The sequence below is a fragment of the Branchiostoma lanceolatum genome, chromosome 1, assembly GCF_035083965.1.
Source record: "Branchiostoma lanceolatum isolate klBraLanc5 chromosome 1, klBraLanc5.hap2, whole genome shotgun sequence".
NCBI lineage: Eukaryota > Metazoa > Chordata > Leptocardii > Amphioxiformes > Branchiostomatidae > Branchiostoma > Branchiostoma lanceolatum.
The window spans coordinates 29,368,542-29,393,737 of NC_089722.1; the positions used below are offsets into that span (position 1 = coordinate 29,368,542).

At 39.9% G+C, this 25,196-nt stretch overlaps 3 protein-coding genes across 5 annotated transcripts; 1 reads left to right on the forward strand and 2 right to left on the reverse strand.

Moving 5' to 3' along the window:
• Nucleotides 1-125: 125 nt before the first annotated feature.
• On the forward strand, nucleotides 126-1,639 carry LOC136447498 (mitochondrial import inner membrane translocase subunit Tim10-like). The gene is made up of 2 exons (XM_066446495.1): nucleotides 126-235; nucleotides 722-1,639. Exons 1-2 carry the CDS (start codon nucleotides 153-155, stop codon nucleotides 924-926), a joined length of 288 nt encoding a protein of 95 aa, XP_066302592.1. The 5' UTR covers nucleotides 126-152; the 3' UTR covers nucleotides 927-1,639.
• On the reverse strand, nucleotides 1,017-4,396 carry LOC136447494 (uncharacterized). The gene is made up of 4 exons (XM_066446484.1): nucleotides 3,585-4,396; nucleotides 3,012-3,145; nucleotides 2,505-2,665; nucleotides 1,017-2,123 (listed from the first exon to the last, which is right to left on the reverse strand). The coding sequence occupies exons 1-4, from the start codon at nucleotides 3,755-3,757 to the stop codon at nucleotides 1,935-1,937; spliced, it is 657 nt and encodes a 218-aa protein (XP_066302581.1). The 5' UTR covers nucleotides 3,758-4,396; the 3' UTR covers nucleotides 1,017-1,934.
• Nucleotides 4,397-4,520: 124 nt separating this feature from the next.
• On the reverse strand, nucleotides 4,521-24,489 carry LOC136447457 (ATPase MORC2A-like). 3 transcript variants are annotated; one of them, XM_066446383.1, is made up of 32 exons: nucleotides 24,051-24,489; nucleotides 23,330-23,383; nucleotides 22,324-22,358; nucleotides 20,404-20,472; nucleotides 20,026-20,116; nucleotides 19,686-19,794; nucleotides 18,822-18,896; nucleotides 18,121-18,214; nucleotides 17,512-17,626; nucleotides 16,646-16,774; nucleotides 16,266-16,345; nucleotides 15,969-16,005; nucleotides 15,720-15,765; nucleotides 15,479-15,564; nucleotides 14,964-15,259; nucleotides 14,764-14,788; nucleotides 14,221-14,324; nucleotides 13,934-14,039; nucleotides 13,189-13,282; nucleotides 12,854-12,892; nucleotides 12,524-12,634; nucleotides 11,555-12,247; nucleotides 9,368-9,430; nucleotides 9,166-9,225; nucleotides 8,651-8,750; nucleotides 8,246-8,285; nucleotides 8,031-8,129; nucleotides 7,504-7,752; nucleotides 6,842-6,935; nucleotides 6,687-6,725; nucleotides 6,463-6,579; nucleotides 4,521-6,345 (listed from the first exon to the last, which is right to left on the reverse strand). In XM_066446383.1, the coding sequence occupies exons 1-32, from the start codon at nucleotides 24,110-24,112 to the stop codon at nucleotides 6,262-6,264; spliced, it is 3,495 nt and encodes a 1,164-aa protein (XP_066302480.1). In that variant the 5' UTR covers nucleotides 24,113-24,489; the 3' UTR covers nucleotides 4,521-6,261. The 3 variants fall into 3 exon arrangements, with proteins under 3 accessions (XP_066302480.1, XP_066302486.1, XP_066302495.1); XM_066446389.1 differs by having other exon boundaries at nucleotides 11,819-12,247; nucleotides 24,051-24,487; XM_066446398.1 differs by having other exon boundaries at nucleotides 11,897-12,247; nucleotides 24,051-24,486.
• Nucleotides 24,490-25,196: the final 707 nt, after the last annotated feature.

Sequence of the window (25,196 nt, forward strand, 5' to 3'; positions counted from 1 at the left end):
ATACAACTCTCGTCGGCAGATCTCACGAGTTTTTCACCGCCATTTTCAATTTCCATTTTCTCAATGACAGTCATACTTGCTTGAAGAAGAAACACGTGCGTGGTGCATTTACTGTGATTTCTTGCTCGTTATTTCGAAAGAAAGAAGCAGAGATGGCGAGTATGATAAACCAAGACGAGGCCATGCAGCTAGCTGCAGAACTAGAGGTGGAAATGATGGCAGATATGTACAATAGGTGAGTGAACAAAATGGCACCGAAAAAAAACGTAAGTGGTAACATCAAGGGGGTTTAAATTCTCCTTGATAAATCATACTAGAATTTAAGGCCTTGAGCAACGGCGGTGAAAAGGCAGCGTATCTTGCCTTGGTAGACGCGGTGACTTAACAGGGCCACAGTCACTTGTTGTATGTCGATACATGGCCCTGGGTGCTTTTTCGTGGTATTAGTACAGTCAAAACTGTCCAAGAAGACCACTCAGGGGACCGATAAAATCTGGTCTATGTGGACAGATGGTCACTATAGACAGGACTCTTAATGCTTATGTCAATGGGAAAAATTATCTATTAAAAGAGCCACCAAAAAGTGGTCATATTGGCCTGGTGGGCACTAGTTTAGGGTTGACTGTATTACTAATACTTTACTAGTATGTAGGGGTAGGAGGTAGAAATTTGTTTCCTTATTGGTTCACGCCACATTTGTTAACCTCTATTTCATCCCCAGGATGACATCAGCGTGTCAGAAGAAGTGCATTCCCCCCAAGTACAAGGAGGCGGACCTCAGCAAGGGGGAGTCTGTGTGTCTGGACAGGTGTGTAGCCAAGTACCTGGAGATCCACGACAGGTTAGGCAAGAAGCTGACAGAGATGTCCATGCAGGATCAAGAAGTCATGAAGAAAATGCAGCAGCAACAACAGCCAGCAACTTAATGAATAACCCTACATGTGACTCTGCATTTTTTATCATACCGACTTATCATACTGACTTTGCTTTACCGACATGATTGAAATGTGATTCCATGACTCCATTCCACTACGTGTGAACTTATTCCAGGGATACTGTCTTCCACTGAATGGATGCATGGAAGTGGTGAAAATGAAACCGTGTCATGACAATGACAGTGTGTAGTTGGCCATTGGGTCATTGATTCATGAAATTATTTTGCCATGGAGCCATACAAAAAGCAGAAGACACTTGTTGTTAGATATGAATGTTTTATTCTATTCTAACATGTCATGACACAAAGTAGACGGGTCAGAATTCCTCTTGATAAAAAAGTTATGAATGATGAAAGAGGTCCTTTTGTATTGTCATTTGCGTATTTAGATGACAAATGCATTGTATATGTTGTATGATAAACTTGGAGACAATGTGGCAATGGACGGATTACATTTGGTACAGGTAAATGATTATACAAACATATGCACTGTACCTCAAAGTCATGAATGATTGATGATGCAATATGTAAAAGTTATCGCATTTTATGGTACATGAAGTTACACAAGTATGTTATAGATTTTGAAATTAAATTGATTGGTTATGAATATTCGTTTGCAGTGTTAGCATCCCTTAACAGTCAAATGTATACATAGCAGCTCTTAATCTAGAATCTGTTTTACCAATAAATAAATTTCGAAGACAACTGTATTTATTCTGCAGTATTTTGACGTTGGATGGAAAGTGCATTGAACCACACTGTCAGACATACATTAGTACTTGTTTAGTGGTTTATTTTTCCAACTCAATAATGTCTAATGTTAGCTTAGTGTCTATCTGTTTCCAGCTTAAAAACACTTGGATGAGGCCTCCTTGGATGAGGTAGCAATTTCTGAGTGGACACAAGCTGGGAAACAGATACTAGGCAAATCTAATACTAAAGTGCTGTAATACAGTATGATACTTACTTACAGTACATGTATTCTACAAGTATGCTTAACCTAAGACGACTCCCAGTCCTCTACACCAATTAGAGCTTTAGTTTTAGGGTCGTTTACTTGATACACTCTCTCGGCAGCAACTTGCAGCTCCTGAGTACCACTGTTCTGGAGGATGTTATGCTGTTCATGTACAAAGTCTGTTATATCCGTGATGCTCACGATCCAGTCCTGGGCATAGTGGCTGAGTGTCTATAGTGATACATGACATAACACGTAGTAAGAATCACATACACAAATGAAACATACGGAAAATCTGTAGTAGCAATTCACTATTGTAACAAAATGATTATGGGTAAAACACACGTTGACATGAAGCTGAACATAATCATATCAACAAAGGTCCAGCTACTTTGTTAGGTCAGTGTGAAAACGAGTGGAAATCTTGTTAGTTGCGCCTAGGTGTAGTCATGATCATGTTTTATGATTGAAAACGTCAAGAAAAACATCTGCATAATTTTTACCAAAAAAATATATATATAAAGCCTACAGCTTTGCAATACAAGACACAATTTGCCGAGAACTCAAAAAACGAACAAGTTGTTGATATGAAAGACCCTGTGTTTTACGTACCTCCCCCTTCAGACCCAACTGGATGGCCCTTCTCTGTAGAGAGTTGCCGGAGGGATCGTGATCGGGGTCCCATTGTAACCGCACCGTTATCTGGGCCTTGGACAGCCCGGCCTCTCCCTGAGTCTTTGGCGTGTAGGCGTTTGACAAGATCTCATCAAATCCTATGGAATGGTGACAAAATGTTAGAGTGAAGAAAACAACAATACCACCTTTGTGTTACTAGTATTCATTGGCTGGAATTTGTTTGTCGTTTTAACTTTTACGACGAGACCGTTTTCAAGCAGCTTCCCTTTTTTATTTGTATTTTGCCACTGATGTTCATGGAAAAACTACTTTATCGTCGCTTCTTTATATTTCTCATATTTTCGAGTGATTCATATTAGCCATATAGGCCTTTCCTTTGTAGAAAGTTTCGTTTCAAAGGAACTTGATTTTCGACTTTTCGTGTATTGGTAGAGAAGTCTTGTTATCAGACCTCACGCAGTATTTCCCCCTAGATATCCCTACCTTTCCGCGTGATTCTTACAGCCAACACCCTCTCCTGTCCTTGTTTACTGGCCCATCCACATCTGTACATCATCCACAGGAAGTTGGGTTTGATCCACGACATGCGCTCCCACTTGTAGTGCGGACCGCCGAACCTGTGAAACGGACCACGTGAATCAACATGAGCGACAAGGGAAAACCTTCTGAATATATCGATCTGTGGCCATGCACACTTAAGTCTGTATAACGCAAACTCCAGCTATCCGGGGGTTTCTGTCCCCTCCCCGTGGAGGCGTCGAGCGGTTACAGGACGGTGAGCGGTTACAGGCTTGATTGAAATCAGGCTATGCACACTTGTGATATACGCATGCAAATGTATAATTTTTGGCATGCCTTGTTCGGAATTGGAAATTACAAAACTTGTAAAAATGTCCTGACTTTCCCTTGATTGTTGTATAAATTGGTTGCGATGAATGGACATGCCGAGAAATCTTCGAATTCATTGCAACCTATTTACTGACTTAACTGTGATGGTTGTTACGCTTCCGAATGCAAACCCGGCCGCCAGCCACACCCTACTAAGCGAAAACCTACCTTTGGTTCTTGACAGCGTACTCTGCGATCTCTGGTCTGAACGCTTGGTAGACCACAACACTGTTGTCGTCATACTGAGCCAAGATGTGCCTCCCCGTCCGTGGCCAATGTTGTTCTACCTGTGATACATACGACTCGGTCTTCCACGGAATCTTCTCATCAACCTGCGCCATTCTGAGACGTTTTTCTATTACGGATTCTTTCAAGCTACCCTTTTCTCACGCAGAGTTAGCGACTCTTTATATTCACACAAATACCTCTACGTTACTTGGTCTGACGCAATTCATTTGTGTCTGAAAGCCTGATGATTGCGTTCACCTGTGCAATGTCCGCAACCCGGAAGTAACATCACTACCGTAACGGTTCCGGTGCAGTCGGGAATAACCCGGAAGTACTTGGCTATCATTCCGATGACGTAATTTAATGTACTACATAGGCTTTAAAATCCATGTTAGATCTTCGTGTTTAAGTCAAAGACTGCGACCACGTTACAGCGACATTTTGTATATTTGTGTACAAAATGTACATGACGTCGTACATTCTATACTGTTCCTAAATATTTATGAAGTCGTCCATTTCTCACTAAAAAATGAGGACGACGCTCTACTGTATTGAGATAGCTAGGGACTTACACCTATAATTTCATTCTATTGTCCCAAAACGAGGTAACTTCCGTATGGTGTACGTACGAATGTTGGAAGGTCACATCGATTATACGATTCTTTTTCCCGTTCCAACGTATTTCTTGCCAAAGCGACATACGAGACCAACGATGGATATTCAAGAGTATCAATTTGAACGAATACGGCAGCGAGGTTCTAATCACCAACGACTTGGCGGATATTGGTACTTGTAATACTGACTTTACATGTAATTTAAGAACTAGAAATACGTTCATCAGGTTTTGTCTGGTAACTGCGGAAAACAACACAAGCATCACAAATGAGAAGCACTTTTTATCGGGCGATGACGCATCATTAACTAATGAACATCAACAAATGACAGGTCACCGATTGCGCTCCCTTCCATGATATAATCACGCAAATTACAAGTAGGTACAAAATTACGAAAATAAATACAATTACTGTACTTCACACTACGTCAGACACTGATAAAAACATAACTACGATAATTTGATTTGACTGCAGTCTATCCCCTGGGGATGAACTAGGAAGGATGTTGGCGTCCCTAATGTGTTTTAGCGTAATTTGTTATTTCGTTCCCACTTTAAACCATGAAATTTTAATCACATTTCAGTTGCAGTTACTTTCCCTACTTCTATTTGTTCTAATATCCTTCCTTGCCCGTCCCTTATCGGCTGACTACAAGTTCAACGCAGGATTCAACATTTGTAACATCGACCTGTACATAGGAAATGTAAGTGAAGGTCCTTTCATCAACATGACCAAATGTCGCTGACGGCACACCGCATGGCGGTCAGTAGCAGCAGCGTTTCACAGCACCAAAAGTCATCGTGGATGGGGGTGACTTTGATTACCTGCATTCTACATCTCATCTATGCGTGCACTAATCATACATCTCTATAAGATATGGCACAAATCATGAACTTATTCCTGGCGTGATTTGGAGTCTAATTTCCTCCTTGTTCTGGAAGAGTTTCAGAGAACTACATACTGCAGGAGCCTTTCTAGGGACATGCGGAAGCCTTAAACCATGACTACGGCCTCTTAGAGGCTTTCAGGTCGTCATAACAAAAATCCTTCTGAACATAGACAATATTTTTCTTCACATCAACATTACTCTTTGTACAGTTAAAAACATATCAAGTAGTAAATTTCAAACCTCTTAGGGCTTGTTACAAGCGGTTATTCCTATGGTTCCCTTTTGGTTTACCATAAACCTGAAAGTTCCAAGTAGAGTATGGTTAAGTACAGTTTGTAAGAACAGGAACAAAATTTATGCAGTCAATTGGCGATGTGATCATTGGCTTTCCTCCTCTTTTTACCATCGCGTGTATATTACATGCTACGTTTGTCAGAATTACACAGTAACAGTATGTCATACAGAGTAGTTGACATTTACATTGTAAAATGATTTTGTTTGTATAAATGGCCTTAAACCACAGAAAAACTGTCAAGCCTTTGAAATGGGGATGATTTGAACGATCAGACAGTTGTTTGATACAACCAGAAAACAGTCTGGTGTAAATGCCAGCTAAGATGGCTAAGTACAGCTGAAATATAATTATAAGCAGGATGTATTATTCTAAGCAAAGGTGCTTTAAATTGTTGCCGATTTAGTGCTTCTTTGATACCAAAAGGTACCCACGGGAACACACGCACATAGACAGGCATAAAGTAGACAACACTGATGTGCGACCACTGTTCCATGACACATGGTTTTCCAATCTCACACACATGTACTGGACAAACATTGCTTGTTAATCATTTACATCAATGCCGCAAAGCTTGTGCATTTTCAACCAATGTTGGTTTTGTCGAGATCCATCTGGATGGAATGTATAGACTCTTGCAAGGATGAAAAGGTGCCTGAAAACCCAATGAATCCAAACTGGAACGATCTGAAGGTTAGATCTTCGCTTGGAGCCTGCAACGCCCGAGGCCACTTCCTCATAATCACACACAGGAACGTTGCTCTGCCACAATATGTTACAGTGAACAGTGGCAGTCCTGGCAGCTTGTGCTAAGTTGTAGGTTTAATCCTGGGTAGCCTGCCTGACACATTCTGCCAGTAGCTCGTCCACTTCATCTCCACCAGCTTCTGGGTCAATGTCCATCTCCTAGAATTGAACAAAACACATTCCTTATGTTAGACAGAGTGTATCTAATGTTGAAATATGGCAAACTCAGTCTGATTTCCTTCAGTTATGCTTCAATTCGAGTCATGAATTTATTACCTCATTGATGGACTTGAGCAGCTTAGATATCAGCTTCCTGACGTTGGACAGTTTGGCTTTTGTGCTATCTGCCTCCTTCTGCTTTGCATCTGCTTGGCTTTGAAAGTTGCTTACCAGCTATGGAAGAAAACATGAGAAGCATCTATAAACATGCTCTGGCTATGACTGAGTAAAACAAAATGTCCACAGGATAGATATGCTGGAGAAACAAAACAGAGGCCTACCTTTCTCAGGCCCCTTTCATAGTGGTCAAAGAAGTCATCCTGCGAATAACAAGGCTCATGTCAGTGAAGTCAACCTTAACCATTTTCAACTGTCAAAAAAAATCATTTCTGAACTAAAATTCAAATTAAATCCAAAAGAAAGAAAGTCTACACACCAGTGGAAAGTTGCCCAAATCCTCTATACTCATCTGGCCAATCCTTTCTTTGTCCATAATCCATGAAGGGGGCAGAAAGTACCGCAAGCATGTTCTGTGGTGATAAAATATTCCATGAGACATTTTCACCAATTCTAAACACTACAAAACAAATTGAATCATCAACATCATCACCTGAACACTTAAAAACCTCAAAATGAACAAGCGAAAACACAGCTGCAAATATTGTACAATATACATGTAATTCTTAATTTGTTATTTGTAACTTAATTCTAGCTACTTGAATGGTCACTAGTCAACTGCTAAAATGTCATCTTCACAGATATTTGATCACTAACATGTGGGAGTGGGACACTGATGTTTGTTCCCACAATTAAAATCAAATGCTGTGAACTACTCCCCTTCCCCCCAACCCCAATATTAAAAACAGATTTTCCGACACCAGTGTGACAATTGGCCTCAGCACTCTAGTTACACGATCCACTCTAGCTACACGCTCAATCCTGGCTACAAGTTCAACTCTAGCTACAAGCTTAACTATAGCTACAACCTCAACTCTAGCTACCAGCCTAGCTCTGGCTTCTACATAGGGGTTCTCTAGTTCTCCTTAAGGCCTCCTACTACAGTTCCACTATAGGTCTCAAACTACAGTTCTACAATACCTATATCCAGCAGATATGGCTTCATAGTTCTGTTGAGTCTGTGCGTAGCTGCTGACTGCATCAGGCTTGGTGGTGCTGGAGGCCTCGGGGACTGACTCTTCCGAGCGGACAGAGGAAGCAGACGGCGCGGGAGACACGACTTGAGGTGGGCGGCCAGGAGAAACAGGAGCAAGGGCAGTCTCGGTAATTTTGCCGCCACTGGCTGAAGTTACCGGTGGGACTCTCAGATCAGCACTGCCCATGCCATACCTGAAATGTATCAGGAAACAATACGCATAAAAGATTCGTATACTGCAGATGATGATTATGAAGCAGAAAAGAAGTACAAAATACAAATTTTTGCCATACTGGCAAACAGAAAATTATTTCTAAATACTGTATTCACATGTGGTTAGCATAGTTTAGGGCCATCATTAAACAACTTTTATAGGGAATAAATACTGCAATATTACAATTCTAGTCAACGATCTACCGGTAGTTACTATTGCCTACAGAATCACAAGTAAATAGATTTTGAAAGCCTTTACCATTTGTCATACTTGTCCCTTGGATACTTGTCGAACTTGACCTTCCAGCGAACTGGACCAGCACCTTTTGAGCTGGTTGCAACTACTTCTCCACTGTACCTGTTCAGTGACAGAAAAAATATTTTTAAGACTTTCCGATGCAAACACTCATCTGTTTCCCATAAGTTAACTCCAAAAAGGATTATGTCTGACGCAAAGAAAACGGGCAAACTTACCAGATCCCATCGATCTTGGCTTCAACTTTCTTCCCAATATCTGAAACAAAACAAGCAAAAATTGTAGTGACACTATAATGACCCATGGTATTCTTAAGTTGCCTTAAAACCAGTGGGTCAGCTACAAGCACTTTCTCCTTATGACATTGGTGTCCTACATAGCAATTGCAATAAGTGTTGATACATAGCAATTGCAATAAGTGTTGATACATTAAAAATTTGAAAAGATAAAACCTTGAATTATTCTGATGAAGTTTTTGCACGTTATTGCGACAATACAAAAAAAAAATTAAACAATCTTACCGCTTCAAATTCAATGAAACATGGCAGCATATTACCTGAACTTGAAATGTTTCATGTTTGGATACATTTGTTTACAGCAAAGTGTGCATTTCCATTACTCACCTTCAGAATCTGCATCCACCCCATTCTCAGGTGTCCCATTTTCAGGTACCCCATTCTGTGTGACCTCCATCTCCTCCTCCTCTTTATCACTCAGTGGTACCTTTGCAGAATTCAATGCAAATGAGCTTTAAAAACCAGTAAATGTAAACCATGAATATCAAATGAGTGTTGACGTAGTCTAGTAATGGCCAATCTCTCCTCAACTAGTCACTGCCAACCATTGCCATAATCTGTAGTCAAACCTTGATTCAGTAACCACTCAAAGGACTGAGGTAAAATGATTGCTGATGCCAGGTGGTTGCTCAGGACAGGGTTGGATTAACTATGCAAAAGTGGACTGTTCAAATGTGGCTTGTGACTGGAGGTGGTTGCCTACGCCAGGTGGTTACCCGACCAGGTTTGACTGTACCTCGAAATACTGGCTGTGTTTGCCAACATCACTTAGTAGCCGTCATAAATTTTTGCTGCTTTTCTATGTGAATGAATACATGAAATTAGGAGCTGTCTCTCTGTACCTTTGGTGCAGAAGCAGTGCTGCTTGCCCTCCTCTTCTTTTGTGGCACTTCTTCCTCACTCTGCAACAAGGAAACAAACACAACCTTATACAAACAGTCTACAAACTATTCAAATTGGGAAAACAATGTGAATGGCATTAAGCTGTCTAATGGGGGTTGAAGTTGACGAAAAGCACTATAAGTAAAATGTGAATGTATGTACCTCACTCTCCTCTGCACTTGCAGCACTGCTGGTTCTCTTGGTGGGTGCCTTGGTTGGAGGTGTCTTGAATATCAAAAACATAAAGGGCATAAGAACATGGAAACCACTTTCTTTAAAAAAGATGGCACACAAATCTTGAAGGATTTTTGCTAGAATTATCCTCTATTGTGACTAGAGTCCATTCCGAGTCACCGCGAGGGTTTTATAATAATATTTGTAATCATTTTGAAAAATTTGTTATAAAAGAATATCTGATTGACAATAGTTCTAAATTTTTCTAAAAGATCAAATACAAAAATATGAATTTATTTGAATTTAATTAGATAATTTAGAAATATTTTGAAAGTAACTGCACAAAAACCTCTTTATTTGTAATAATTTCTAAACATCTATGTGATTATCTAACTTTTAGAAACATTAACAAGAAATGGTAGAAAATGGTTAACAATGGTAGAATGGTGATTGCCCCCATAAAAGTAGGTGCTAATCTGGCCCTTCTGTCTGCCTTTGTACATCTTTAGACTTCACTGCAGGACACCGCTCGGTCCTTTGTGGAAAGCATTCTTCCCTAAACTTCGCAAGGATGTGTGAATTACTTTCTTCCCAGCCCTCTGACCTATTTATAGAGATGTTACAAATAATGGTAGAAAATGGTAAGAAATTGTAAAAAATTGTAAATAATGGTAGAATGCTGTTAGAGTCAATTCCACATTACCGAGAGGGTGTTTGTTGCCTTTTGTTCTAACATTTACAAAACCTTTGTAACAATCTATGTGAGATAAGTAACTGTTAAGAACAATTTCCAACATTTATTTGATGTTCTAAATATTTCATGCTGTGTTCCAACAGGTTAAACAAATTTCCAACATTGAACACATTATTTGTATTAGTTTCTAAACTGTTGCAACATAGATTGATCATTTGTTTGAACATGTTCCAACATTCTACAAATATGATATAACTGGGTCAGTGGGCTGGGAACAGGGCAATTCACACATCCCTTCAAAGTATAGGGGATTAGGCCTAGGTGCCATGCATAGACACTTAAAGACAAAAGAGTTGCCAGTGTCCAGACGTGAAATCTAAAAATATACAGAGGCAGACAATAGAGCGTGATTAGCACCTACTTTTATGGGGGCAATAACCCAAATCTACCATTTTGAGAATGATGCAAAATGTTGGAACATGTTCCAACAGTAGAGCAATCACACAGATGTTTGAAAACTGTTCTGAATAAAGAGATATTTGTGCAAATACTTTCATAATATTTCCAAAATATATAGATGAGTTCAAACATGTTCAGACTTTCATTTCTAATTGTTTGAACGGTCTGGAATTATTTTGACTGAAATAGTCTTTTCTCTAAAATTGTTCAAACTTATTAGCAATATCATCTGAAAACCCTCTCGGTGACATGGAATTGACTCTACCATTATTTAGAAACTATTGTGAATATCATATTCTACATCATGAATATTTCTAAAGTTTTTAGAAAACTTAAGAAATATTTAGAAAGTTGAAATCACATTCAAAATATATCAAAAGTATCAAATCTCTTACACAAATAATAACAATAACTTGAAAATAGTTCTAAATTATGACAATAACAACCCTCGCGGTGACTTGGAATGCACTCTAGTTTAACAGTAGAATCCTATGATCATTAGACATTAATGCTTACAACAGGGTGTTTTAGGACAGGGACACATCACATGTGAAGGCACTACAACACTGCATTAAAATATTTACATGATGAGCACATGACAGCCAGCAGAATCTTTGTTATTCCTAAATCAAGCAAACCTTTAGTTTTGTCAATGTATTTGTCTTGCTGCTCGTTCAGATTACAAGAAACAAGCACAAAACATCTGAACTTTGTACTAAAGCTTTGTCCAGCTTGTATTCATCAATGATCAGAGCTTATGCAAAACACTGAATGACTAGAGTGATAAGAAGGCTACTCCATGCAACAAATAATGAGTGTATGATCACTGTAATATTTAGTTGATTAGAATGGTGCAAACTATCCCTGCATGCAGCTTTTTTTTGTCATGCGAGAAAATGGCGCTTCTGATAGGGCAATGGACTGGCTAGACGGGGGTGGGGGTGCGGGTTTGTAGTCAGCAGCAGGCATAGGAAGCATGCAAACAGCTCTAAGCGAGACGGCCAACAGACAGTTCCCCATACCTCAAGTGGACATGGCTGCTTACTGACCACCTCTGGGTGGTCAACCTTTGCTGGTGACGTAATGGCCGTACTTTGATTGAGCACCACCTTTTGTTCCCTTACTGCTGTGAAGGCATTGGAGGATACTGTCGTTTCAAGTAGCTTAGCACCAGGGACAGCTGCCTTGTCTTTCTCAGGCTGTTGTGAAGGTAAGACTTTGACAGAGGAGGGGGATATAGCTTGTAGTTTTGCTGCTGCCTGAGCTGGCGTCATGGCCTTACTTACACTTGCTGTTGGCTTTTTCGTTTCTGCAGATTTAGACACTGTTGACTGGTTAGAAGACAATGCTTTCTCGACCACTACCTTTGCAGGATATACTTTTGGCTCGGGGGCAGCTTTGGGTGGTGGTGGTTTAGCTTTGGGTGGTGGGGTTGCTTTGGTGTCTTTTCTGGCTGAATCTGCCCGAGTGGAGGTAGATGTAGGTGCTGAAGATTGTCTCTTCACAGGCGATGTTTTTGTCGCTTGTCTTTGGGGTGAAGCCTCAACACTGTCTCGTCTATGACTGCTAGGGGTGGACTTAGTCCTCTGGGGAGGAGCCCGTTCCTCTATTGAGGCCCTTCTTTGTTGGGCAGAGGTGTCCTGAGAGGGTCGTCTCATGGCTGCCTGCCTCACAGGTGGTGGAAGATCCAGTCTTGGTGTTGGCTTGGAAACACTCTGTGTGCAAGAGATATGAGTGAGCTTCAATGAATCTTAAGTCAAACCAACAAGGTAGATGCACTCATACACAAGTGGTCTATCTATTAACAATGCAATATCTTTCTCATTATCTAAAAGTTGCTGTGTTGACCAATAAGACAATATGTCAAACCTTCTTTACTTTTATTGCTGGAAACTTGGTAGATGAATCTTTTTTTTTTTTGGCGACAGGTTAAAACTAAGGATAAGAAGGTATTCTGAAAAATAGACAGTACACTTTTGAAGAATTGTCACCTTTCTGGCTGATATGGATGTGGTAGGAGATGGCAAGGATCTGGAAGGTTCAGGTCTGGTCGACCGCACCATGACGTTCACTTGCTGCCTGGATGTCACTGTTTTCACACTCTACAGAGTACACAAATATGAACCAACAACATAACCTCAAGGCATAACACTGTATTATGACACCTTTATAACCAAATACTGATTTCTTTTTTTAAATATGAAGCTGGTCTGATGTGTTATATACCATGGCAGTCATACAGTTATTTGATTAGATAATTTTTCAAGTGTTACACATGTCCTGCGTAGCTATGTTTTTCATCTTGAAAACATGAATCTTACCTGCAGCTTTTCTAACTCTTTAGTCTTCCTTGTGATGTCCTGGGGTGAAGAGAATTCAAAACCAAATTAGGTGTATTAAAAAAGAACTGGCAAATGCAGATACATGTACTGTTTTTAATAGGACAAAACTTAGTAGACACTAGATTACTCTCAAGAATACATCTTTCATCATTCACATGGGAGTATCATTTGTCACTACTGCAATATAGAGTTATACTACATTGTCAACAAGAAAGCAAAGGATCCAACAGATGTGTGTCACAGTCTAGTTTTCAGTTATCAATAAAATAGAGACCTTCTTGGTACACAATCTTAGAGAAGAATGCTCTACCTACATCTAAGAGCTTCTGACTCTTCTCCTCTGCACTTTTGGTCTCCTTCTTGAGGAAGCCCTGTGGAATGTTTTGTTTCACCTCTGCAGCTGAACATCTGTGAAGAGTAAAAAAATCTTCCTTGACAATTTGTCCCTGTTACAGCGAGGATGTCTGACAACCCAATGTCCAATTCACATATCTCTTTCACAACAGCAACTTACTTCTTGCTGAAGAATCATACTTGGAAAGACACATTTTTAATGAATTTCATTTAAGGAGTCAGCAGTATGCTACACATAATATACATTTATGTACCATCCAATCAATCAACACAATAGTCATGTCACTTGTAAAGGCCCTTAACACGGATATCACAACGGTTTACAATGTGTTGCGGTAAATAATTAATGACGTTACAAAAATGCAGCTATAATGAAGGCTTCTGTCACATCTTTTAATCAAGTAGCATCACAGATATGACAAAATGACATGCACATAAAATAACCCTTTTAAAACCCTACACCAACACAACGCAAAGAACAATTCAGCATAAAATTGCATTGGCATATTCGCCTGGGCAAACCTTACTGAAGTAAATTTCAACTCGAGTGATTAGAAAAACATGTTTTACCTTTTAACATCGCTGTGGATATTGTGTTCTTTGATAATTTCGTATTACAAAAACCAAGGACGCACTTAAATTTCTCGACATTTTTCCTATTGATTTTCTTCATGAATTATTCATATACTAATCCTGTTGTCTTACCTGTTCCGCTGGGTATCTGGGTTCATGTTACAGTTCCAGGTTTCTGGAAACTCCTTGTTGATATTGCTTGCTGAGAAAGGCAAGGTTCTCCACTTCAGACACTGGTCTGAAATCAAATATTGTCAAGAATTATCCTCCTATTTTAGATAAGCCAACTTACTAGGATAATCTACATGCTTCATAAGATTGATACGTTTGTGTTCTGACATGCCTTATGTTCTCTTCTGTCGTTTAATTTTTCAAATCAGACTTACGTATGACAAGACTTACTAGTATTGATAACTTACCACACTGGATAGTGAGTGGGAGTTGCATCGCCCTCTTTCTCTTGAACTTGGGATCCTCCGATGGATCATCCTTCCAGTTTGGACTCAAGTATCCAAAATTCTCCCTATAAATAGTGCAATCATAATACTTCTTTTAGCAGAACCTAAGCAGTTATATTTTGTGCAAACATAAAAAAATATTCTTATATTTTTTTATGTATTAACATACTTTTTTTTAGGAAGTCCACATAGGGAATAATAAACTTGCTAGATGTAAAATTTCAGTAAAAACATATTTACAGACCTCCTTCTTCAAAACATGTGTGAAATGACATTGGGAAGACTAACTCAAGACAATTTGAGGGTTTATTATCAATGGTGCAGTATTCTGACAATAACTGAATGTAAAAGACGACAAGAAACTATGGAACAGATACATAATAATTGATGCCAAATTTTCATTCCAGATGTACAGAAAAGTAGAAACAACCATGAGGACAATGAACCCTACATATCATTAAACTCTATGGATTTTCAAAGGCCATACCCTCAGCAGCTACTTACCAGAATTTGGTTACCCCTTGTTGTGCTGTAACAAAGAAAACTTTATTAGGACCTGAAGGTCAACTCTTTTATCTAAATGAAAAAGTTAAGATCAAAGTCAGCATCTAATTCATCACTTCAAAGTACTGCCCTTCGGTGCAAACGGTGTTTCAAATTAAATTTCTCATGAAGGAAACAACAGCCCGTGTCAGGAAAATTACCAATTCCTACGTCCTTCCAGTACTGGACCAGGTAATCTCCCATGGCTCGCAGTAAGTGCCTGTACTCCTTTGCATCAGCAAAGTTCTGCTTGTTGTGGGTGGGCTCCAACACGAGGTAGGGGACATCCACAAATCCCAGCACCCCGCTGCAGTTCACGCCCCCTTCAGTCTGGGGGCCCACGCACTCGTACATGCGGATCAGACGACTGCAGTTGTAGATGAACATGCCATCCAGTTTCCGCTTCTCGATGTTCATACCGAAGACAAAATTCAGCACTTTGGGCTCCTTCAAGGACCTGAATCACAAAAACACAAAACAGAATTTTTTTAATACTACCTAAAATCAAAAATCAAAAAGCAAATAACACAAAATTGTTCCCTATGAATGCTTAAGACTGTATCTTCATCAAAAATACTTAAAAACCTTCGTACACGTATTACAGGCTTCTTTTGTGTACAACAAGAAAAATAATAGTCCTGTATCCAGCTTAATTTATCATCTAATATTGTTGTACCTTTTCTTTGTCTCTGCAACCTCCTTCTTTATGTCGGCATCATTCCGTAGCATTTCTGCCTGAGCTTGGGCTTGCCTCAGAGCAACCTTTGTGTAAGAAACAAGTTTGTTTAATCATCAATTATTGTATCTACTGTGCTTTGTACTACCAGAAATCAATTGTTACTGCTACAGCAATGTCTTCAGACAACGTGTAATTATGTCTTAGACAGCCCATAATTATAGCACTACTCAGTACTCACTCTTTGATCCTTTGGGGCCACAGGTCCTACTTTGTTCTGCAGGTCCCTGTAAAACAACAACAACAACAAAAACAGTTATACACAAGGTTATGATTACCTAACATTTGGGTATACTGCTGGAGATATTGCTATTGAAAGACACGTAGTAATAACAACCTATTAATAAGGACATTTATGAATCTATCTTCAAATGCTGTTACAATGCCACCTGCCAGAGCCAGACATAAAAGAGTGTTGCTTTCAACCCACCTGGCCTTGCTCTCTGCATCCCTGGCTTTCTCTTCAGCTGCAATGGATGACACAAAATACCATGTTTTATGACTTTTCTTTTATAGATTCATAAATTAAATTCTTCCTAATGACAAAATTAGAATTTCCAGCATCAGGCCCAGTAATTGACTAAAAAGCCAAACTTACAACAGGTGATACGGTGTTCTACATAATATACAATCATACTACTGTAACATATATACGACCACACACAAGTGCAGCTTTAATGTCGCTTAGCTTATATTTTCATCGAAGAGCAAAAAGAAGGATACCTACCCATCTGTGCTTCATGGTAGGCCTTGGCTGCCTCCTTCTCAGATCTAGTCTTAAATCTGTTGGAGCTGTACTTGTACATCCTGCATATCACATAACAGGTAAATTAGCTACAGTCTTTGCTCTATGCTGTCACTATATTACTACTCCTCATGGATATCAAACGACCATGTATTTATAGTAAACATCACTTCAGGAGTATATAGACAACACAGTAGGTGATGTAAATAATGGGAATACAATGAAAATTTATCATCAAACAAAATCATGCACACGGTCATGCAGTAAGACTTTTAAGTTTTATAGCTGTCATGCAGTTAGACTTTTATAGCTAGAGCGAAGATGATATCCGGTGTACTATTTTCCTTGCTTCCATCACTTACTTTGGTTTGTACAAGCAGCTAGCCAGCCTTCTGGTACACACTTTGCTCCCATTGATGTAGATCTTCATCCGCGGTTCAATATACAGCACAGCTGTGTACGCTCGGAAGGATCGCTTTTCAGGAGGGACACTGCAAGTAACGGGGAGTGCCCGTCAGTATAATCCGATCCTCAAATCTCTACTCATCAAGTTCAACATTATAGTGTTAATGACACATCCAACAGGAAAACTACGGGAGCTAAGGAAGCTTACGACGAACCAGACAAAGAGGAGAGAATAGAAGAAAGATTGCTTGCAGCTGCAGGGCGTCCAGACCACTGCCACAGCAGAACACAGTGGACTACTAGTCTACTACACATCTGTATCCTAAGCAATTTCACCGAAAGATAGTACTCGTAGATGGGTACGTGCAAACTTCCAGACACCTCTGGCCCTTCAGTTCAAAGATTCTGTATCAAACCTGCCAATAGTTGGTCTACTTTGTGCCTGGATGTTACAAGTTAAAGGAAACCCAAGCAATATTAGTTCCTGAAAATAGGATTTCCAAAGTCAATTTATTCAGTCATCTCTATACATGATTACGTCAAACAATTCATCACAATGTACAGTGACGCCCATGATGCAAAAATATGTCGTTGTGATGTGAGAACTCAATGAAAATCGTCGCTGGGGGTTTTGTAGGCTCGCGAAGCTAGGGGGATCATCGTACATTTTGCTCGGCTTCAAAATGCTCATCAAAGTATGAAAATATTATGCAAATGAGCTTAAGTGTTAGTAATGTCTCTACCATAAAGAACAGCATTTTTTCTATTTCCATTTTTTGAGCCCTAAATATTGCTTTGGGCCCCTTTAGCGACAACTTCCTACCTGTCATCATCCTTGTCCACATTGGCCATGAGGATATCAACAGAGTTGGTGTTCACATCCAGCTCAGGCTCCCCATTGTCAAGCAACATCATGTGGTAGATGATTACCAGAGTACCTAGGACATTGTAAACATATGTTTGTCTGCTATTCTGCAAGTTGTATTTACATGGATCTCAATTCATTGCCTTAACTAGGTATGGCACCTTTGACCCGTTGATGACATCAAACCTTCATTCAGGTCATGTGACATAGGTTTTTGGTCATTTCAACTTGACGACAATCTGAGCACTGATTTAAAGCTTGTTGACAAGAGCTTTAGAGTACAGAAATAGTGTATGAAATCTCTACAATACTTATGGCATTGCTGTATTTACCTAGATGATGCAAGACAGTATTTTTTTCATTGCATAATGATTGCTATATTTATCTTTGTCCTATGGATCTACAACTGTAGCTAGTATCTTGGTATCAACTGCTTGCAATGTCCTTGAACAAATACATACACTAGCAGATTGCAAGGAATGCCAAAAATTCATGACAGATAGAAATATTTACCCTAAGTACTTAGTACCTCTTTCATCAGAATCTATGTACCTGGCCTAAACCTACCTGATTCACCATCTATTTTGTCAAACTGCTCATGGATTTCCTTTTCGGTCTTGAAGGGTGAGTACTTGGTGATGATATCAATCTCTGTTAAGTACTGGAAAAATTCAGATAAATAAAATCTGTAACTTCCAAGTATGAAAACCACTGCCAAAATGTGTCAAATTCTGAGTGTTGGTACATCCAACTACATATTGCCAAGAATGCTTTCTGTAAGAATGACAAGTCCAGATTACAGCATAACCTTCCACTATTTTCAGTCTTCACACAAGCTTTTCAAAAAAATGTGGACGCTGGTTACACTTACATTTCTTCTCTGTAAACAAGTCTTTTACTTTTGACATTTGCATTTCAAACATGAGCACACAATTGTATAAGGTATGCATGATTAATCGCTGAACTAGTTGGACAACCTGTCTCCTAAATGCTTTGGACAAACGCCCATTTAACAGTAAAATTGCTGTGACCATACAGAATAGTACCCAACATCTTCATATGCAAATATATTCCATTGTATAGAAATATCTTTTATTCTTATCTACATGACAATTGAACGATACACTTCGCATAATCCTTGGTAACAATCTTGGCAGAATTTTTTTCGATTTATAAGAGCTCTTTTTCAAACTGGGCTCATGTCACCTTTTATACCAAGTCTTCCGTTTATGTTTCTTTGGGCATTAAACCGCCTTTGCACCCCTTACCTTCTCTTGTTGCTTGGCCGACTTAGCGATGGGTCTGTTGCTGTCCATGTCCCATGACGGCAATGGCACTATCACCTGTTGAAACCATTACATACTTACTAACATGCCACATTCACACATACCAACATTGCACTTAAACGTTCTGTATCATCTGTTTCTCATTGTGAAACTTTTTCTGAAGTCTTGTAAATTTCACCTCATAATCTGACCTCAGCGAAGGGAATAGACCATAAAAATACTTTCTTAATGGAACGATTAACATGTTTATGGCTCACATCTCAACATGCCTCATGATCCAATGATGACCCTTACATGTTCCAACAATGACCTTTAACCTTTGACCTTTTCTCTGGCAATGCTTTGAATACTTTCAAAATTGTGTCATGCTTTCGAACTTTGCGCTCATTTTTACACGCAATAAAATTCAAAATTTATTGATAGATGTTGCAAAACTTGATGTTATTTCATATGGTTAATGATTAAGCTTCAACACTTGTATGCTTCACTACATGCAAAATTTCACACTGGACAACTGTTGACAACCAAGATCAACCATATTGCAGCAACTGTCAATATAGGTATTTGTACTTACAAAACACCAAGTTCTATACTAATTTAGTAAATATGCATCTATTAGCACAACTACATGAAGGAGTAGGTTCCATGAAATTGGTCAAGATCACTTTCATTTGCAAGGTCGTTGATGACTGACATTTGACCTTCACTTACGGATCCCCCTTGTATCTTTATTCTATTGATAAATGTTGTACAAAATTTCTCTAACAGCCCTTTCCTGAAGAGAGCCTACTGTAATACTGTCTACCCAACTTAGGAATTATCTAACCATATCATCTAATCATATACCTCTTCGATTTTTTCCTCTTGATGGAATGTTCTCGACAAGAACACAATACTTTTTGTGTTCCTCTTCTTGGTGAACAGAATGAAGTCCTTTCCTATTCTCATGGATCCTCTGTGTAGTTGGAATACATTGTTATTGTACATGAATTATCAATGTCAACAGCTGCATATCCTGAATAATCATCAAAATTACGAGTCAAGAAATGTTTATTACTGCAGATCACACAATCCACAGGATCTGCATAAAAGAACATGGCAGTTTGACATACAAGTCCAACAAAAATGAAATATGGAACACATTCATCTTTTGAATTAAAAAGAGCACTTCTATCTCACTACTTACGACTTCAGGCCATTTCCATACTGGCCAATCATTTGGGAGTCTACGGCTCTCTTTGAGGACTTCCCAAACTGGATGACACTGGCAGCCTCACCTGTTCAAGGGTGTTTACAGTTAAATCAATGTGTAGATAACATGAACTGTCACCGTATTCTATTTCTTTTGTTTTCAAGGTAGTCATATTGACAACGCTGTTGGAATGCTTGTCTATGATTACTAAATCAGGTAATAACAGCACAAACCATGAAACAAGATCTCTCTCTTGTACATGTTGTAAAACATGTGATAAATATTGCAAGGGATGACACCTGGTTTGTGGGCTTATATTTCACATATCTGTCTATTATGTATTTCATCAAATCTTTTTTTCCACGAACATACCTGGATCCATGCCCTCTCCATCATCCAGAAAACATAAGAGGTATCCACCACGGACCTCCTTCTTGGGAACTAAATAAACAACATACGGTAATAATCATGCTGTACAGACGTCATAGTAACAGACTAATTATCAAGCTCAGGCAGCACAACATAGTAAACAATACTACCCAGCTGCAGTGGGTAATGATTTTTGCATATTCATGCTGTACTTCCAATATGCTGTGCCCAACTGGTTACTTGCCCTTCTTTCAGGAAGAAATTGCATTTTCTTAGAATAAGTGGTGTTGCCACAACGATGAATGACCTTTTGTCGAAGAAAGTGTTTGCACTTTAGGAAACATCAACAACCACTTCAACTGTTTGTACCCCATGTAACAGCATCTCCTGCCACGATGAAGAGGTCATCTCCATGGACATATAGCATGTCACTTTGAGAATTAACAATGGTACCGTAAAATGATCATACAACCCTGTGCTGCAGGGTCCAGGGTCCATTTCTGCATGAACCATATGATACATGGCTATTTGTGTTCTTGTTTGATGGAGCCAATGACACCAACATTGCTGCAACTCGACCATGACCAAAGCTACAGGAGGTTTGGAAACGTCACATATCATATTGAAATCCTGATGTTGGTTTTTGTCCTTGATTCAGTGCTGTTTTATGCTCCGATTTTGAAAAAGGAAATGGCAGATGCCACATCAAAAAATCCATGACCTGCGTGTAATGATGCACTCCATGGCTGTATGCACCCGTCCTCTGAGCAGTCTTCATTCTCTTCTGTTGGGCAGTCCTTTCTTCTATTCTGCCCAAAGCCCAATAAATTTGTCAGCTTACTGGATGGTGTATTACATTCCTGGGTGTGCATCTTCCAAGCAGTGTATCCTTCTATCTGCAACTATTCTCATCGAGGCAACTTCGGGCGAGCAGGAAATATCTGCTCCGGTACAAAACTGCTGTCTATCTCTGAACCAAAAGACTATGAAACACAAAGAACTAATGCCTCCCTTGATAAGAAGGCCTGATAACATCTGAGTCACGATTGCAAATCTACTGTATCCCATTCCACAGTGGATGCTTGTCTTTGACAGCTGCAAGCTCTTCGTGTATTTTGAAGCTCAGCACACTTACAAGGCTGAAAATCCACTGATGCTAATTGACTTCTTTGAGATCTTTGTGTGAACTCACTCAGGATAAACCGACAACATGTCTCTTTTTTACCTGTAAAACCCATGGTATATCTCCTGTCTGTGTCCTTGCTTCAAATACGTTGTGCGTCACACTTCGACATCAAAGTCCAGACAGGCAGAAGATTGAATATCCACAATCATGTTGCCTCTAGAATACTGATGAGCCCTGTCCCTGGAATGAGTGCGTGCCATACCTTGGCTTTTTATGGCAGGTTGGTTGGGACCACCTCAGAATAAGCATTGGTACTGCTAACAATACTTCATTTCACAGGGCAATGCAACCTACCCCAGACTGTATTCAAATTGACATGCACTGTGCCATTTTGTTTCCTTTCGTGGCACCAAGCACTGAAGCCTTCTCACGGTAACATGATAATCTGGTCTCTTGAACATGCCAAACTTCACTTCCCAAAGAACAGCAAGTAACCGATTAGATAACAGCATTGTGGTCCCAGGCATACGAAAACAGTTCACAGTTAGAAATAAAGGTTGTGAATAAATCATTTAGTACTTAGCTTCATGATATAAAAAGCCTTATAACTTAATTCTTTTTAAACATACAGAGCTGTGGGAACTTTGGGTCATGTTGGGTGCTTGCATGTTTAACTAAAGCAATGTCAGCTTTGAAAGAAAAAAACAATCTCAGATACTGAGGTATGATATGGCAAGATAACTATGTGTCCATTTGTTGGAAGAGGTGATGCAGCGCATGGTGGGCTCCATACAAACCTGTGTACACATGGATTTTCGTTGCACCAGCATCCCTGTCAAAGTAAGCGATGAAGAACATTGATCAGCAAAATAGTTTAATGGTACAAATACATCACAACTATTGTGTATCTTCAAAGAAATGTAAATCTGCAACCGTGGGAAACAATGAAGTGGTCTTAAAAATTCTGAAGCTTGCAAATGCCACTTTGTTCCACTCCTATCTAAGCTGTCAGTGTAATCATATACCTTAAAAGCTTTTCCCTCAATACCTACTAATGAATGGAAGGCTGCCATGTCTGCCTTTCCACATTCTTCAATGGGACAGCCTTCTCTACCATGGTGACTGTTATGGCATACAATTAACGGCATTGTAATATTCAAAAGATTTAAGTCTGAGGCATCAACGACAAGAGAACTACAGTTGATGGTTACATAGCCTGGCAACCCCAGGACCATTACTGTGGCTTCCTTATTCCTGATATACCTGGCCAATCTGTGAATCACAAATCTGATTCATATTACCGCTTGGATACCGGCAGTCACCATCTGGGGATCATTAGCTCCCAGCCTACGGCAGTATTTGGCCTCGCCCTATCAATTTAGTGGACTCTCCCTTCTTTCTGTTCCTTCACTCGGAACAGATTTTCCCGGAAGGTTGATCAATGTTGCGAGGGAAACATCTACGCAGAGCGTTCTCTCCATCTACCTTTCTTACATGTGTGTGTTTGTGTGTGTGTGAATCTTATACATCGTTAACTTGTTGTTATTCTTGTAAGGGAACTCTATGTCGATCAGTGCATCTAATCTTCGATGTGAAAATATCGCAGGTTTTTTCTCATGCATTGACGCAACTGCACAGAATGATGTCATCACAGCCCCGCAAAAGGTTTGGCTTTAGACAGGAAATACGATCTACATGTAACTTCCCTATTCTGTTTGTGTCACACGAAAGGGCAAAATGACAGATCGTGCGATGACGAACTGAACGGAAGGAAATAACATTAATCCAGCGAAGCATATTCACCTTGCATTGTCCACCAGCTCGGCAAGGGCTCCGAACAAAAATTCGTGGGTGGTTCTAAAACAAAGGAAAACATTGATTACAAATCGCTTGCACGGCGTTGCTTTTTGTACCAATCCTTGTATAACAAACGCTCAATCACACCTGCCATCCTTTCCAAACTAACAAAACCTTACAGGGCCTCTAACAGCAATACGCTGACATGTGATCCAACGTCGGCACCGCCAGTGAGGCCACTGAGCGGCACGGGATTTTAAAAATTATGGGGATCCGTTTGATATTTTTCTTACTTACCACCGGAAAAACACATGCAATGCGGCAGCAAAGAATATTTATCTTGCTTGTTCACATAGAATATAAATGTAAGTAACGTGAGATTTCTGATACACACACAGAAGTACGTATTCATCTCACAATGGCGGGTAAGGCAGTAGACATAGCCTTATCATGCCCCACGCCGTCGGTCCATTTCTAAGGGGTGGCCTTCTGTAAAATATCAACTAACACAAACGAAGCGGCAGGGCCTCAAGCGTCGTCTGCCGCGGTGAATCAAATCACAACGTAAAAGATGAGATAATCTTTCATCCTAAGGAAAGGGAGAGGCTCTGTATAGTTTTTTGGAGAGGTGTATCCTGTTGGCTGTTCCCAGCCAAACCATGAGGCCCTTGGCTGACGCATAAAATTTGTAACAAGCAAACAAGGCTTGGATGAACACCCCACTCACGAGTTCGTATGCAGATAGTCAAAGGTAAGCTGTGCCCGGCTCAATCCACTATATTGAGCCATATCTCCTACGTCAGTCGTCCTGTGCACTGCTAAGATGGCTGCTGGCTTCAAATATCAAACATCTTCGAGCTCCTCGCCGTTGAGAATGTTGGTTCCATTCGTCTCCCAAGCAAATTCTAAGGTATTCTTTTGATGTCTGCCACCAGCGTCATGCGGCGTCTCCCGTCACAAGCTCCCCGGACGTTTTCAGCCAAGTGGCGTGGATTTTCCAGCTAGAAATGAAGGATGAGTTACACAAGACCCTTGTACAACTCTTCCATTCACCAATCGTGAATTTTCTGACGCCAAAGCGAAGAAATCTGCGATCTCCTGAGGAGTCTTCCAGCCGCCAGTCTCTACGTTCCCCCAGCAAACAAGATGGCTGCACGTGACGTACTACATAAATAACGCTAATTGTATTCATCCGCGGGTGACGTGGGCGGGAGATTTTTTTAGCCGTAGTGGCTGGCGGACGGTCACGATATTGTTTTGGCTACTTTTGAAGTCTAATTGTTTTTAGTTGAACTTATTGTGGTAGTATCGAGACCAAAAATCATTGTGTGGCGGAACTATAAACACAGGTAGAACTATTTTGTATGTCTAGGCGGAAGAATTCGATGGTGGGCAGACCTGCAAACAATCAGGATTCATTGGACAGAGTTCAGGCTGGTTTTGATTGGTTAAAAAGGATCACGTTGCATGGAAAATTTCCATGTTAGCCCCTAGTCTGACCAATGATTATTCCTAAAACAACTGACTGTGGGAGTTTATTTGCTCGGTTAGAATTTAAAGATCACTCGCCCTTTCACACAACATACCCTCGGTCAGTGATCGGTAAAGAGCAGTTACCGTATGCTAACGTTTTAGCGCTCTTATCTGAAGGACAAATTTTGATGTCTCAAAGGCCAATGCACATTGAACAGTAGTCTATTTTACAAGGCACAATGACGGCACTTTAGTTCCAGAGCAAGTATAGTAATATCAACCCCTGTACGTCGTTAGTCTGTATTAGGAAGGAGATATCTGTAGTCGCCTCCCGAGTGATCGCAATCATACAGTAATTCGATTCCATAGAAGTCTAGGCTTGACCTCACCCTAAATCTTG